We start from the raw sequence: 15,321 nt of genomic DNA, 5'->3' as shown, positions 1-15,321 counted from the left end.
CCAAGAAGAAGCAAATTGTGGTTGTGCATGCCGCAATAACCCCTGCTGCTGCTACTGCCCCGGCGGGGCAGTATGCTAGAAGTTTGCCTAAGTGCAACAAATGCAACTACCACCACAATGGCCCCTGCCGTGAAATACAGTGCTCTAACTGCAACAGGAAAGGACACACTGTCCGTTTCTGTAAATCTCCGACAAGGCCAATCACCCAAGTCCCCGGCTCTGGCGTGAGCCAGACCTGCTATGGATGTGGCAAGGTGGGCCACTATAAGAGGGACTGTCCCAAAGCAAAGAATGCTGGCGGAGTAGGGAGGGTACTAGCGATAGGCCATGGGGAAGCAGTTGCTAACCCGATGGTGGTGACTGGTATGTTCCTCCTCGATAACTCCTATGCATGCATTCTGTTCGATAGTGGAGCGGAGCGAAGCTTCGTGAACCATAGATTTGCTTGCATGCTTAAACAACAACCACACACACTTAAGGAACTATTCACAGTATAGATGGCTAATGGAAAAACTGAAAGCACGAATAGCATATACTTAGGATGTACCCTAACTCTGGATAACCATTCATTTCCAATCGACCTTATGCCGATCTCGATTAAAAGCTTCGACGTTATCATCGGCATGGATTGGTTGAGTCTTCATCGCGCCGACATCATGTGCTACGAGAAAGCAGTCCATCTAAACCTCCCGTCTAACGAAACTCTTATCATCTACGGTGACAAACCCGATGTGAGTCTTCATATTATATCAAGTATTCAAGCACAGAAGTATCTACATAATGAATACCATGCATTCCTTGATCACATTGTCAATACGAGCCTCGAAATGAAAGAGCTAAAGAACATTCCAGTAGTGAGCGACTTTCCCGACATCTTTCCAGAAGAGCTACCAGGATTACCTCCGCAACGACAGGTCGAGTTCAAAATCGACCTAGTCCCAGGAACTACCCCAGTAGCCAAGTCGCCCTATCGATTAGCACCAGCAGAGATGCAGGAACTATCTGGTCAACTTAACGAACTACTCAGCAAGGGCTTTATAAGACCAAGTTTCTCACCTTGGGGAGCACCGGTCTTGTTCGTTAAGAAGAAAGACGGATCATTTCGTATGCGTATCGACTACAGAGAACTCAACAAACTGACGGTCAATAATCGTTACACTCTGCCTCGCATAGACGATCTATTTGACCAACTGCAAGGGGCGAACTACTTTTCCAAAATTGATCTAAGATCCGGATATCACCAGTTACGAGTGCTAGAGTAGGATGTTCTGAAGACAGCCTTCCGAACTCGTTACGGACACTACAAGTTTGTGGTGATGCTGTTCGGATTGACCAATGCGCCCGCAGTTTTCATGGATCTAATGAATAGATTATGCCGACCTTACTTGGATCAGTTCGTCATTGTCTTCATCGATGACATCCTGATCTACTCCCGAAGTAAGGAAGAGCATGGCGATCACCTGCAATAGGTTCTAGGAACTCTACGAACGGAGAAGCTCTATGCGAAGTTCTCTAAATGTGAATTTTAGATCCGAAGAGTCGAATTCTTAGGACACGTGGTAAGCAAAGAAGGAATCCACGTGGACCCATCCAAAATTAAGGCCATTGAGAACTGGTCAGCACCGAAGACGCCAACAAAAATTCGTCAATTTCTAGGTCTCGCTGGCTACTACCGCAGGTTCATACAGAACTTCTCCCGAATTGCGAAACCTCTTACAACACTGACCTAGAAAGGCATGGCCTTTGATTGGGAAGAGAAACAGGAGAGAGCGTTCCAAACGCTCAAGCGAGCCTTGTACACCGCACCAATACTGTCCCTCCCCGAAGGGATAGAAGACTTCGTTGTCCATTGCGACGCGTCAAATCAAGGGCTCAGTTGTTTTCTGATGCAACTGGGTAAGGTCATCGCCTATGCCTCGAGACAATTGAAGACACACGAAGTTAACTACACCACACATGATCTTGACCTGGGGGCAGTTGTGTTTGCCCTGAAGATCTGGAGACATTACCTCTACGGTACGAAGAGCACTATCTTTACCGACCACAAGAGTTTACAACACATATTCGATCAGAAGGAGCTCAACATGCGACGACGACGGTGGGTCGAACTACTCAATGAATATGAATGCGATATTCGTTATCATCCAGGTAAAGCCAATGTAGTAGCTGACGCCCTAAGTCGGAAGGAATATTCTGGTCGTAGAGTCAAATCTTTGACTATGACTATCCATTCACACTTGTCCACACAAATTAAGGCTGCTCAGCTTGACACTTTGAAGCCTGAAAACGTGGCAGGTGAATCCCTTAGAGGAATGGATAAAAATTTAGAATCTAAGGGTGGCGGAGCCTTATATTTCATGAACCAGATCTGGACACACAACACTCGGTGTTCCGTCCACCCAGGTTCAGATAAGATGTATCTGGATCTTAAAAAGTTATACTGGTGGCCTAATATGAAAGTAGAGATTGCTACCTTCGTAAGTAAATGCCTTACTTGCGCAAAGGTTAAGGTCGAGTACCAGAAGCCCTCCGGTTTACTACAACAACCAGAGATTCCATAATGGAAGTGGGAGCGGATCACTATGGATTTCATAACCAAGTTGCCCAAGACAACAGGTGGCCTTGATATCATATGGGTCATCGTCGATAGATTGACCAAGTCTGCACACTTCCTGCCTATCAAAGAAACTGACAAGATGGAGAAGCTTATGAGGATATACATTAGGGAAATCGTACGACTGCATGGTGTATCTATATCCATTATCTCCGATAGAGATAGTAGGTTCACCTCAAGATTCTGGCTATCGCTACAACATTCCCTGGGAACAAGGCTGGACATGAGCACGACCTACCATCCACAGACCGACGGGAAAAGTGAGAGGACCATCCAAACACTGGAAGATATGTTGAGAGCCTGTGTGATTAACTTTGGAAAGTCATGGGATACTCATTTACCCCTTGTCGAGTTTTCCTACAATAACAATTATCACACGAGCATCAAGGCTGCTCCATTTGAAGCCCTCTATGACCGAAAGTGCAGATCCCCTCTGTGGTGGGCTGAAGTGGGTGATACCCAGTTAGCTAGGGAGCAAGTTTTTGACAGTACTCTCACAGGCCCGGAAATCATTCGGGAAACGACAGAGAAGATCGTTCAGATCCATGAACAATTGAAAGCCTCTAGAGACCGACAGAAGAGTTACGCTGATAAGCGAAGGAAACCTTTGGAATTTCAGGTGGGAGACCGAGTCCTTCTTAATGTCTCACCCTGGAAGGGATTAATACGTTTTGGTAAGCATGGGAAGCTTAATCCGAGATATATAGGGCCTTTCGAGATTCTTGCAAGAATCGACCCTGCAGCTTACAAACTCAATCTACCCGATGAACTTCTTAACGTACATTCTACATTCCACGTCTCTAACTTGAAAAAGTGTCTGTCCGACGATACTCTTGTAATCCCACTCGACAAGATCGAGATCAACGAGAGCCTCAACTTCGTGGAAGAACCAATAGAGATCATGGACCGAGAAGTCAAGCAGACGAAGCAAAGCCGTATCCCGATTGTGAAGGTTCGCTGGAACGCCAAGCGAGGACCAGAATTCACTTTGGAGCGTGAGGACCAGATGAAACTGAAATATCCTCATCTTTTTGCTTAGTTATTTGTAACTACTTTATTTGTTTAGACTTTATTTTCAGGACGAAATTGCCTTTAACAAGGGGATGATGTGACAACCCGAAATTTCCATTCGGTCAAACCCTAAAAGTCAACCACTTCTTATCATAAGTTAATGTAATTATTTCTTAGTTTTAAGAAATTTAAAGTTCGTTTGATAATTTTAATATTATTTTTAAGCGAACGGGTGAAAGAAAGTGTCGTCTCGGGTTTTGAATTTTAAAAACCGCAAGCACCTCGTGTCTTAGAATTTCCCGGCCAAACTATTATGTTTGGGTCAAAAAATCATCCCAAAAACATAAACTCATGCTTAAAGCATGAGTTTACTCCCCAAGACTAGCCATTTGTGTTTACTCCCCAAATATCAAAAGAGTAAACTCCAAAATATCCTTTCAAGTATCATCCCAAAACATATTCAAGATCTTCAAACTTGTAAGTATTCTAACCATTTCAAGTTGGTAAAACACTTAATCTAGTGTTTGTGCATCTATTCATCCATTCATTTATGTATTTTGTCTAGATTTCCAAAAACACCAAGAACACACACTAAGTGTTCTTGGACTTTTAGCTCAAATCAAGCTTCCTATTAGTAAGTACTTCCATCCTTGAGTGTTATTAAGCTAGTATTACATTTAAACATCAAGAAAATATGCCAAGAACACAAGGCTTGAGGTGTTCATGATCCAAGAATGTTCTTGGGCCGTAAACACCAAGAATGGCACCAAAGTGTGCCTAAGTCTTTATCTAAACCCTACTTTGATGTTTAATCCTTCCTTGATATGTTTAAACCTTTCCTTGATGTGTTTAAGCATTGAAAAACACCAAAGACCACCATTTTTAGGTGTTTACGGTTTGGGGAGCTCCCAAAACCGTAAACACCCTAAAGTGTGTTTAAATGGGTCATATTCCTTCCTTAGGCCTAAAAACTAACCTAGCCAATTTACCAGTTGTGTTAAGGACTTGAAAACATGGAAATACCCCTTTTCCATAAGGTTTTACGGTAGTAAACCCAAAGGGAAATGGCCATGAGTCCGTAAACTCCTCCAAGTAGTGTTTTTGTTGCCCTAGTCCCTACCAAAGGCCAAACCACCAAGTAGAAGTGCTTCAAAAGACTTGTAAAACCTCAAAACAACACATGGTTACAAGGATTAGAGTTTACGACCGTAAAACCTTGAGTTTACTGCCGCAAACTCCTTGAGTAAAGATCATTAAAACCGTAAACTCCAAAGGAGTTTACCCTTGAACTCCAAACACCCTAGCTTTGCCCTACCAGCACTTGGATGCAATCCTTGTGATCTTTAACACTTGAAACAAAGTGTTTTTAAGTTCTAGAGTGTCCCAACTTAATTTATTAGTTATATTTTGGCTAATTAGTTATATATTTGTTCATTATATGATAACTAGGTTCGTGCGTGTGTGCAAGTCTTCATTTGTCACCTAACACCGTATCCAACACTTCAATCCAATCCACTCACTACAAGTGAGTTCATACCCTTTAACTAACCTTTGAAATACTTTTAAATGTTTTAAATGCTTTTATGGGGGGGGGATACAAGTTGAATACTTATAGTTATTACATCAATCACATGTGATTAATAACTACAAAACCAATGATTTTATTACTATTCAAAATGTTTTATAAACTCTTTTACTTATCAAATACTTTTACTTAAACTCTGTTATACTTTTATAAATTCCATGCCCATGTATGTATAGTTATATAAGCAATGTTTAAAAGGCTTAGGAAGGCCTGCCCACCCTATTTCCTTTTCGTCGTTGAGATGTGGTCTGGTGGAATATCGGGTATCCGTCCGAAGGTCGTTTCAATATTAGTTATATATCATGTGTACATATATAGTCATAAAAGTTCTTCCATATTCATACGTACTAGTTACATCATTAGTAAGTTACCATCGGGGTAGCACAGGATAATACTTATACTATTTCTAGATCAATGAGATGTTCAATGAGTCAGTTCATTCATGAGTCAGTACTTATTACTATGAGAACATATACATTACATTACTATGAGAACATATACAACTATACTAGAAAGAGAACATATACAACTATACTAGAAAGAGAACATATACAACTATACTAGAAGAAGGACATATACAACTATACTAGAAAGAGAACATATACAACGATACTAGAACAAGTAACAATACATTACATACACATGAATACATTAACAAAATTGTGATCCACTGTATCAGAGCATGCCTTCAATGTCATGGCCCGAGTTGTAGCCAGATTCTCTTGGAGGGAGAGCGTGAGTTTGCGTATAGATCTATACTGGATTGACTATCCTACACCTTGCTGCTAGCTACAGCCGGACCTGCATGTCTGCTGGTGCCAAACGCCATACCTTATTACGACCTACATTGTCGTTGTTACCTAGTCGATAGTATGGTACAATTAATCACATGTTACCTTCATATAAATTCGGTTTAAGGTAGGTAGTACAACAGTAGTTCCTATAATACAACACTACAGTACTACATTAATTTACCCTTTACATATATTTAGTGATCATTTCACTTAACATTGATGTACAAACAATATTTTGTTAATGATAGTTACACTTGGGAAAATTACACACTTTTACAACAAAAGAACATACAAAACAGTTACGCCTTGGTAGAAGGCTACTTTTAATAGAAAATATAGGTTTTTCTGAGAGCTTCAAACTTTTACAAACACTTACAAACATTCACATACTTTTATCACCAATGTTTACAAACTCATACTTTAAACCACGTTCAAACGTTTTGATACAAACATCGACACTAAAATACTTATGAACTCACCAGCTTAATGCTGATAAACTCTTTCAAAATAACTTGTATTCTCAGGTCGTCAGTAGACAGGTACCGAAGCCAGCTTTTGAGAAGATGGAGCGCATTCAAGACTCATCTTATTATTTTGATTTACTTTTTGGTGTTTATAACTGTACGGAACACGCTTGTATTAAAATTATATATTTAATGCAATGGATGATGTTGTTTGCTTATTTACTGTTATAATGTGTTGTGATACTTTACATGACGTCCCCCGCCCCAGAACGTTTCCGCCGTTCTTGGTTTTGGGGTGTGACAATCATGGGTTTGATGGCATAGAACTCGATGAGTTATCAGATAACTCGGCAAGTCGGGTTGACTGGAAGTTGACCTTGGCTTTGACTTTGACCAGAATATGGACTTTGACCAAGGGTAAAATGGTCATTTTACCCTAAGAAGGATTTTTAGATCTTGACTAAGTATTATTGTGATTTTGATAGCAGAGGAGACATTGGAGCAGCTATCAGATATTCCTCACAGCGAGATTTCACAGACAACTTTGCGGGGTGAGTTTTCCTCCGGTAGGAACGGGTCGAAGGCACCAATGTTGGCCCGTTCATGTATGTTAGTGTATACCGGAATTAGGTCCGATGCCTGGGATAGCCCGATGCAGTTTATATGTTTCTGACTTCGGTCCGATGCCAGGGCAAATCTGAGGGATGTTGTATGCTTGATGTCTTTGTGATTCTTGCATGTATTTGTTTGTATGTTCCGGGCTTCGGTCTGATGCCAGGGCAAGCCCGATGAAGAATTAGCTTATATGTTATTTGCCATGTGTATCGGACTTCGGTCTGATGTCAGGGCAAGCCCGAGGAAGTTTATTATGTTTATGTGTTATATGCTTATGTGTTATGTGCTTGTTTCTATGATATGTATTCCGGACTTCGGTCCGATGTAGGGCAGGGCCCGATGTCGGGTGGGGCCCGATGCCGGGCGGGGCCCGATGCAATGGGCAAGGCCCAGTATGTGCTATTATGTGTTATTGTATGGTATGTGGTAGTTTGGGGAGCTCACTAAGCTTCATGCTTACAATTTTTCGTTTTGGTTTCAGGTACTTTAGTTAGCAAAGGGAAAGGCTCGGGATGATCGCATGGCACACACCACAATTTTTCTAGCTTGAGAGTTTACTCTGATATTTGATATGAGATTTTGAGATATTGACAGATGTTATGATGTTTTGAGATACATGTTTTATGATTTTATATTATGGTGATGATCTTTATGGTTTTGATAACGATTTTAAAATGAAAATTTTGGACTGTATTTTTAGGATGTTTCACTTTTCAGTGGTGAATGCCGTGATTATATAGTTTTTAATGAATTTGCTCACTTTTATTGTGTCTTGTGTTGTGTAAGTTGATATATGTAATTCTTTAACACCAAAAAGTTGAGACTTTGGGGACTATTTGGGTAATGTGTAATATGGTTTTATGTAGATTGTTGAAAGATGTTGATTTTAAGAGGGTTAAAAATGAAATTACTTTTGAATGGTTACTATATGTATTGGTTTTGTGGATCCTAATGGAACTGTAATCAGAGGTTCTGTTCCATGAGATTAATGCGGACAAGCCAACGAAGATGAACTTCCACGTTTCCCTTGTAGCTCAATTTGATGTTCACACATGTGTAGTTGCTGATGAACCTCTTAATAAATGTTGCGAGTGCTCTAAGATGTATTTTAGCATGCTTGAATAATGCATATACTAAACATTCAAAGGTACAGTTTTGATTTAGAAGAAATGAATACTAATTCTCATGTTTTATAGGGGTGTCATAAATAAAACAAAACCGAATAACCCACCAAACCCAAATAAGGCTTGGGTTACTTGGTTGGGGCTATTAAGTTTTTGGGTGATTCATTTCGGTTTTAGGTAATTTTATAGTATTTCACATGCATCGAATAAGCAATTAGATTAATATTTATATTTGGTTGGGGCTATTCAGTATTTGGGTTACTTTGCAATTTCTTAAATGTTAAAAGATTTAGTAAGTTGTAAAAACGGAAGTCGAATTTTACTTTACAAATTTTCTAGAGTGCATGTGTTTTTATTGATAAACTAGGGTTGCAACTTATCTGTAATTTGGTTTATTCAACACTCCTATTATAAATGGTTTAATCGGCTAACTGAACTGTATAATCCAAAACTATTTAAACCAACTTATGTTTATTTTGGTTTAAATATTTTTAAAAAATCGAATAAACCGAAACACTATTAAACGGATCCAAAAACACCCTTTCCGTGCCAGGTAAAAGATGCTATTTGGCATTGCACAAACCTGGCCTTTGGTACATGAATTGTCTGCTTTATGTTTTGAATCAAGAATTTAACTCATTTAAAAAGTGTTGAAATGAAATTCCATTATGTGGCATCTTGTTTTTGCATATCAAAGTGTTGCATTCAATATTTAGAAAGAAAAAAAAAACTATCTTGCGTTGAGACCAAGTTTCTCAACACAAGAGCGAAAGTCATCCATGATACATATGATGGAATGCAGTCAAAAGTAATAAACTTACAACTAACTGAAACGTTTGCTCCCAACGGATGTTTAATTCAGATTGTTGGAGTAGATTTTTTTCTCTCATACAAGACAAATAATGCCAAGTTGCCTTATTCTTTCCCTACTAGCTCAGCTAAGAAAGACTTGACTAAAAACAAAGATTCAACCAGATAAGAGAAAAAATCAAATTGAATAGTACCATATTTTGGGTAAAGAATAGCAAAATACACTGTACTAGGTAGCAAACAGACCAACAAGTTATGTAATAAACATTCATGGCGTCAGTTGTGACTCCGACTAAAATGTATTAATCGTCATGATTGGGTTCACAGGAGGGAATATAAGTTCCATCAACTATGATCTTCAGTTCATCGTTTCCCACATTATCTTGCTCCTGTCGTATTTTTTGAAGGGATTCCAGAAGAGAAGCACCACAATTCTCAACTACAACATATGAAAGCGTTGAGATGTCCCCTAATTCAAGGGGTATCTCTTCAAGATCAATGCAATTCGTCACTTCTAATAGTTGGAGACTTGGAAAGTTGATACTTGAGGCTTCCCATTGTTTGATATTTAACTCTTCAAGCACCAAGAGTTTCAGTTGTTGAAACTGCTCCTCACCTGTTTCCCACAAGGTTCCCTCAAAGCCATTGTCTTTTATTACAAGAAACTCAAGATTAGGTAACGATTGAATGATCGACATGTCGCTCCATGGTAGACCACACCTTACAAGTAAAAGTTGTTTCAGTGTTGCAGGGAACCTAATTATAATGTGATTCTTTCCCAAGTTTGGTTCACCTATGGGGAGTTCTCCCTCAACTGATCTCCTTCTGCTGTAGCCCGACCCAATTAACTGCAAGATTTGAAGGTCATGGAGTACTTCAAAATCATTTTCCTTGTCGGAGTAAAGAGTAGATGTAAGTTCCTTGATCCCGGGAAAACATTTCTGAAAATTATCTACCCCTTCTCCCCACACCACTTTCGAAATAAATTCCAGTAGTTTCATGGGTTTTCCAATAGAAGGAAGATAAAGATCTGCGTTACACCATAAATGCCTCAGATTCACCAAATCTGATATGTTACTAGGTAAAATTATAGAACTAGAACTTGTTCTAACAAGGAGGGTTTGAAGGTTCCATAAATTGCATATTGATCTTGGGAACGATGACAGCCAAATTTCAAGGTACCTTAAATGAATTAGTAATGCTAAACAGGGGGCAAAATCAATCAATTTACATCTTTCTAGACTTAACACCCTAAGAAGTGCAAAGGAGTGGAAAAACTTTGAGATATTGTGAGTTAAGGTTGTTTTGGTATGATAGCAACAAAGCAATCGAATACTTGGGGTGGGCGGATGAGACAAACTCATAATGTCAATATCTTGATTTGTAAACACACGGCGTTGCTTATGTGTGATAATTACCTCATAGAGATGATGTTTAGATGGTGGCCAGTCTATTTTCAGGAAGAATCTTTCTTCTTTTCCTTTTTCCACACATACCTGCCTCACAAGATCATGGACTATACAAACTTTGACATCACCCGAAACATACCATTTTTCTACAATTAAAAGATTTCTGTCAACTAGATCCATCATGAAACCCTTGGCAATTTCCTTCAAGCTTCGACTTCCATCTTCTTGTATAAATCCCTCAGCCATCCATAACCAAAGCAACCTTGGTGAGGAGATCGGGTAGTCTTCTGGAAACCCTCCCAGATAGAGAAAGCAGTCTCTCAAGTGAAGAGGCAGATGGTCGTAACTTAATGCTATTGTTTCCAGACATCCTTTCTCGTCACTAGCCATGTACGAATGGACACTACAAGAAATTTTTAGCCATACATCTTTTCTTCTTGGTTCTTTTGCTAGAACTCCTGCCATCACAATCACAGAAAGAGGCAATCCATGACAGTTTTTTGCAATTTGCATTCCAGGTTCAAGCAACCATTTGGGACATTCATCTCCTTGGAACACCTTCTCACACAACAACTCCCAACATTCTTCTTCTGTCAAATGTTGTAAATGATGAATGAGTCCGTGTGATTTTGCATGTGAAGCAACTTTGGTGAGGCGACTAGTAAGCAGAATTCGACTTCCATTGTTATGATCAGGGAAAAATAACTTCACCTTATCCCATGCCTCTGTACTCCAGATATCATCAATGACAATTAAATATCTCTGACAGTATAGGCTCGTGTGCAACATTTTATGAAGCTGAGAGTCCGTTGCTTCTTCAAGCTCTAATTGATCATCTATGGATGACAGAACTTGAATCAACAGATCCCGCTTGTCATATGTCTGTGAAACAGTGACCCATCCACGGACATGAAAATGATAAACAACAAAAGGATCAGTGAAGACTTTGTTAGCAAGGGTTGTCTTACCGATTCCACCCATACCAATAATAGAGACCACATCCAGATGCTTTCCATCTTCAGCAAGTTTGTCCCGTATTATCTCAACATCACGATCAATCCCCACAACGACATTTTCCAATATTTTCTTCGATCCGAATGAATTTCTACTGCGGGAAGTTCCAGCAGATTGCATTTTCAGTGTGTTAGTTTTCAGAGAAGAGTCCATCTTCATGTTATCGATGTTAATGGTCATGAACTCTATCTTGATAGACTCGATTGATCTCATAACAACCTCAAGGTGGAGAGAGGGCTGAAAGACATCAGATCTAGGGGAGTATCCAATATTTCTACAGTGGACAGCAGATAGAAAGACATCGACAATATCTTCTGCCTCTTCGGCTGCACCTATGAACCTTTTCTTCAGTTTTCTGACTTTTTCAAAGCTGTGCAGATTTTGGTCTTTGAGGTTGAAAAGGATTTGGATCATGGAGTCCAGCTCTTCATAAAGAATTTGGAATTGAGGCCTTTCACGTAATATTGATGGGTTGTTGATCATTGGAATATCAGTAGAGTATATCAGCTGCTTCAACTTTTCCATGAACATCTGGACATGTGCGTATGCCATCTTGTTTCTTCCTCTCTTGAAGGACAGTTGTATTCTGTATTGAAGTTTTGAATTCAGTCAAACAGTTGAGAGCAGTTTTGCAAGTTCTATTAATTATTAGGACCCTTTTATATTTTCTTTGTCAAAATAGGCTGCCTCTTTGTCTTTTTGCAAAATGGGATTATGGTCCCTACAATCCACCAACTACAAAGTAAATGTTTCACTTTTCACTTTTTAATTATTTTTTTTTATTCCATTTCAGATAATAGTTCATATTTATTACATTTTATATATAAACTTATAAATTTAGAATATAAACAGAATCTACAACTTATAACAATTATTAATATATCTTTACGATCGATATTAATATAAGATCCTATTAGAAACATATAAATAACAAAAGTACATAACTTTTTTTATTTTAAAAGAGTATATAACAACAATCAACAAATAAAACTAGTATTATACCCGTCTATATATGGTCTGGTCGATCAATGAAGAAACAATGGACTGGTTACACTTTATTTTATAGCATCAAACATAGATGAGTATGTTGTTATTATTTGTTATAAAAAGATACGTATTTTGCTATTATTTGTTATAAAAGATAAGTATGTTGCTATTAATGGATAAAAGATAAGTATACTGTTATTATTATTTTAAAAGATAATTATGTTACTATTATTCATTTTATTTTTTTCACAAAATGTAAAAACAAGAAAAAATACATTGTCATTTCTACAGAGTCACTAAAAAAAGAAAAAGAAACATTGCTAGCATTATCATTAAATTGTGTAACCTTTACCATAAATTATATTTAAGATGTTTATGTTGAAGGTCATCACTAGCCCAATAGAATCATGTTATTGTCTAGAAGAAGTTAGCATGTTCTAGAATGATCTGGAATATTCTAGAACATTATGGAATACTATGGAGGAGTGTTGAAGATGCTGGAAGATTCTAGAATACTCTAGAACGAGATGGAAGACCCTGGAAGGCTATGGAACATTCTAGAACACTATGGAAGACACAAGAATGTCTATACTTATCTAGGACATTATAGAACATTCTAGAAACATATAAAAGCTTGTAATAGATATAGAATATGGTAGATAGTTCTAGAATAGCCATGAATATATGTAGATCTAGAAACTTCCTATAAGGAGGTGGAAACACCTATAAATAGGTGTGGAGCTCATTTGCTCCAAATAATCCCAACATCCAAGTATCCAAGAAAGCCTCAAAGAAAGCAAAGTGTATAGTAGTCTCACAAAGTGTAAGATCTTCTTAAGCGTCTTAATAAAAGTCTTGTTGCTTCCCACACTAAGAGTTGTGTTCTACAATCTGGTATCAGAGCAAGGTTTCTTGATAGTGAGAATGAGTGATTCTCGTTGTATCGTGAGTAGTTTGTGACTCTGCAAGTTTAGTATTGAAACTAGCTTGTTTGGTATTACCGAGGTACTGCCAACACGATGGGTGATCTCCAAGTCGTCGGAGGAATCAAGAAACTCAACAACAACAACTACAAAATGTGGGAAACATGTATGAAGTCCTACTTTCAAGGACAAGATTTATGGGAGGTCGTTGGTGGAAGCGAAACTACACCACCAGAGGAAGACGTTAATGGTGCTTTACGTAAATGGAAAATCAAAGCAGGCAAAGCAATGTTTTGCCTTGAAGACCACAATCGAAGAAGAGATGTTGGAGCATATTCGGGATGAGAACACCCCGAAAGAAGCTTGGGACACGTTTGTGACGCTTTTCTCAAATAAGAATGATACGAGACTACAACTTTTGGAGAACGAGCTATTATCAATCTCACAACGTGTAACAACCCAAAGTTTTCCATCGCCGAAAAACCCATTCTACCCGTATAACTCGTCGTATATCAAAACGTCCCGATGTCGTTTTTGGGTTAAGTTAATTAAAGTTATATGTTTATTATCATCCAATGAGTGTCCAAACCCTTTAGGAACTCATGAAATTAGCCCAAAATATTTATTTCATAAGTTTTAGAAACGTCCCCGCCGGGTGACGGAAACTTAATCGGGTGCGACCTAAAGCCTCGTTTAAGGCCGGTATCGGGTAGAATTCCACCGTGTCCAAGTTTTAGGAACTATATAAACGTGTTAAACCTTTCATTTGAAGCTTTTTCCCTCTCTCTCTACTCTCTCTCTAACCTCTCTCCTAAAATCCAAGTTTAAGGGTCCAAAACTCAATTTTAAGGCCTCAAATCCCTAAGGTACCTTCCTAACCTTAATGTATAGCATATTTGGCTTCCAAATTAGGGATTTATTCATGATTTAAAGCCTTGAATGTGAGTTTACGGCCATGGTTGAAGCTTAGGCCGTAAACTCATAGTTAAGGGGGTTTTAAGCCCTAAAACCCTTCCTAAACACAATTGGACTCTAGATATGACTTAATGACTTCATGAAAAGGACTTATAACAATTTAAACATGAATTTTGAAGGATTTGAAGGAGTTTACGGCCAAGGCACAAGCTTGGGCCGTAAACTCATATTTATGGGGTTTTTGTGACCTTAAACCCTTCCAAAACACTAAGAAGGCTTAGATATGAATTTTAGAACATTTGGTTTAGCCTTTGGACACTTGAAACATAATTTTTGAAGGATTATTGTGAGTTTACGGCCAAGGAAAGTGCTTGGGCCATAAACTCCTTAAAACATGGTGAAAATTCATTTTAAAGTGTTATTTAACCCCTATAACACCCCTAAAGCCTTGGAATGAATTTTAGAAGTCCTTACAATCAAGTTTTTGGCCTTGAAACATATAGAATCACTCTCTAAGAGAGTTTACGGCCATGAGGGGGGTCTCATAGGCTGTAAACTCCAAAAACCCCTCCAAAATTTCAAGAAAATCCATAAAAGGCCTAGGAATAAATTTAGTAATCACATGTGATTTTGTTTTAGCATCATTTAACACCATTTTCATGGGTATTAAGGAGTTTACGGCCAGAAGTCTATGCTAGGCCGTAAACTCCCATAAATAAGTCATTTTGATGTTAAAAATCCATTACAAGACTTTAATCCAAACCTAGAAAAATTCCCTTAAGTGTTACAAGCCAAGTTGTGCCATAACTCACCCCACCATGAGTTTACGGTCATAAACTCATGGGGAGAGGGTCATTGTGGCCGTAAACTCCCTAAGGAGTGTTCCTTTGAAGTCCCAATTCAATATCCTAACTATATGTGTCCCTAAATGTCCCCCGGGTCCCTCCAAACACTTGTATCGGGGTGTTTTCGCGACTAGAAGCAATTGTCCCTATCAAATAATCAATCTAAGTCCTAATTAGATACAAATGTGTATCTTTACATTATACTTAGGAA

General features: G+C 38.6%; 1 protein-coding gene across 1 annotated transcript; it reads right to left on the bottom strand.

Annotated features, from left to right (window-relative positions):
- Positions 1 to 9,319: 9,319 nt before the first annotated feature.
- On the bottom strand, positions 9,320 to 12,037 carry LOC145010315 (putative late blight resistance protein homolog R1A-3). The gene has a single exon (XM_078968872.1). It carries the CDS (start codon positions 11,990 to 11,992, stop codon positions 9,320 to 9,322), a length of 2,673 nt encoding a protein of 890 aa, XP_078824998.1. The 5' UTR covers positions 11,993 to 12,037.
- Between the last annotated feature and the right edge of the window lie 3,284 nt (positions 12,038 to 15,321).

This window comes from Lactuca saligna, chromosome 8 (genome assembly GCF_052625555.1).
Source record: "Lactuca saligna cultivar CGN05327 chromosome 8, ASM5262555v1, whole genome shotgun sequence".
In the NCBI taxonomy this organism is placed as follows: Eukaryota; Viridiplantae; Streptophyta; class Magnoliopsida; order Asterales; family Asteraceae; genus Lactuca; species Lactuca saligna.
This window is presented reverse-complemented; position numbering and strand designations above follow the sequence as displayed.

Excerpts from the sequence above, each read along its gene's own strand:
- LOC145010315 (XM_078968872.1), bottom strand. The coding sequence starts at position 11,992 with ATGGCATACGCACATGTCCAGATGTTCATGGAAAAGTTGAAGCAGCTG.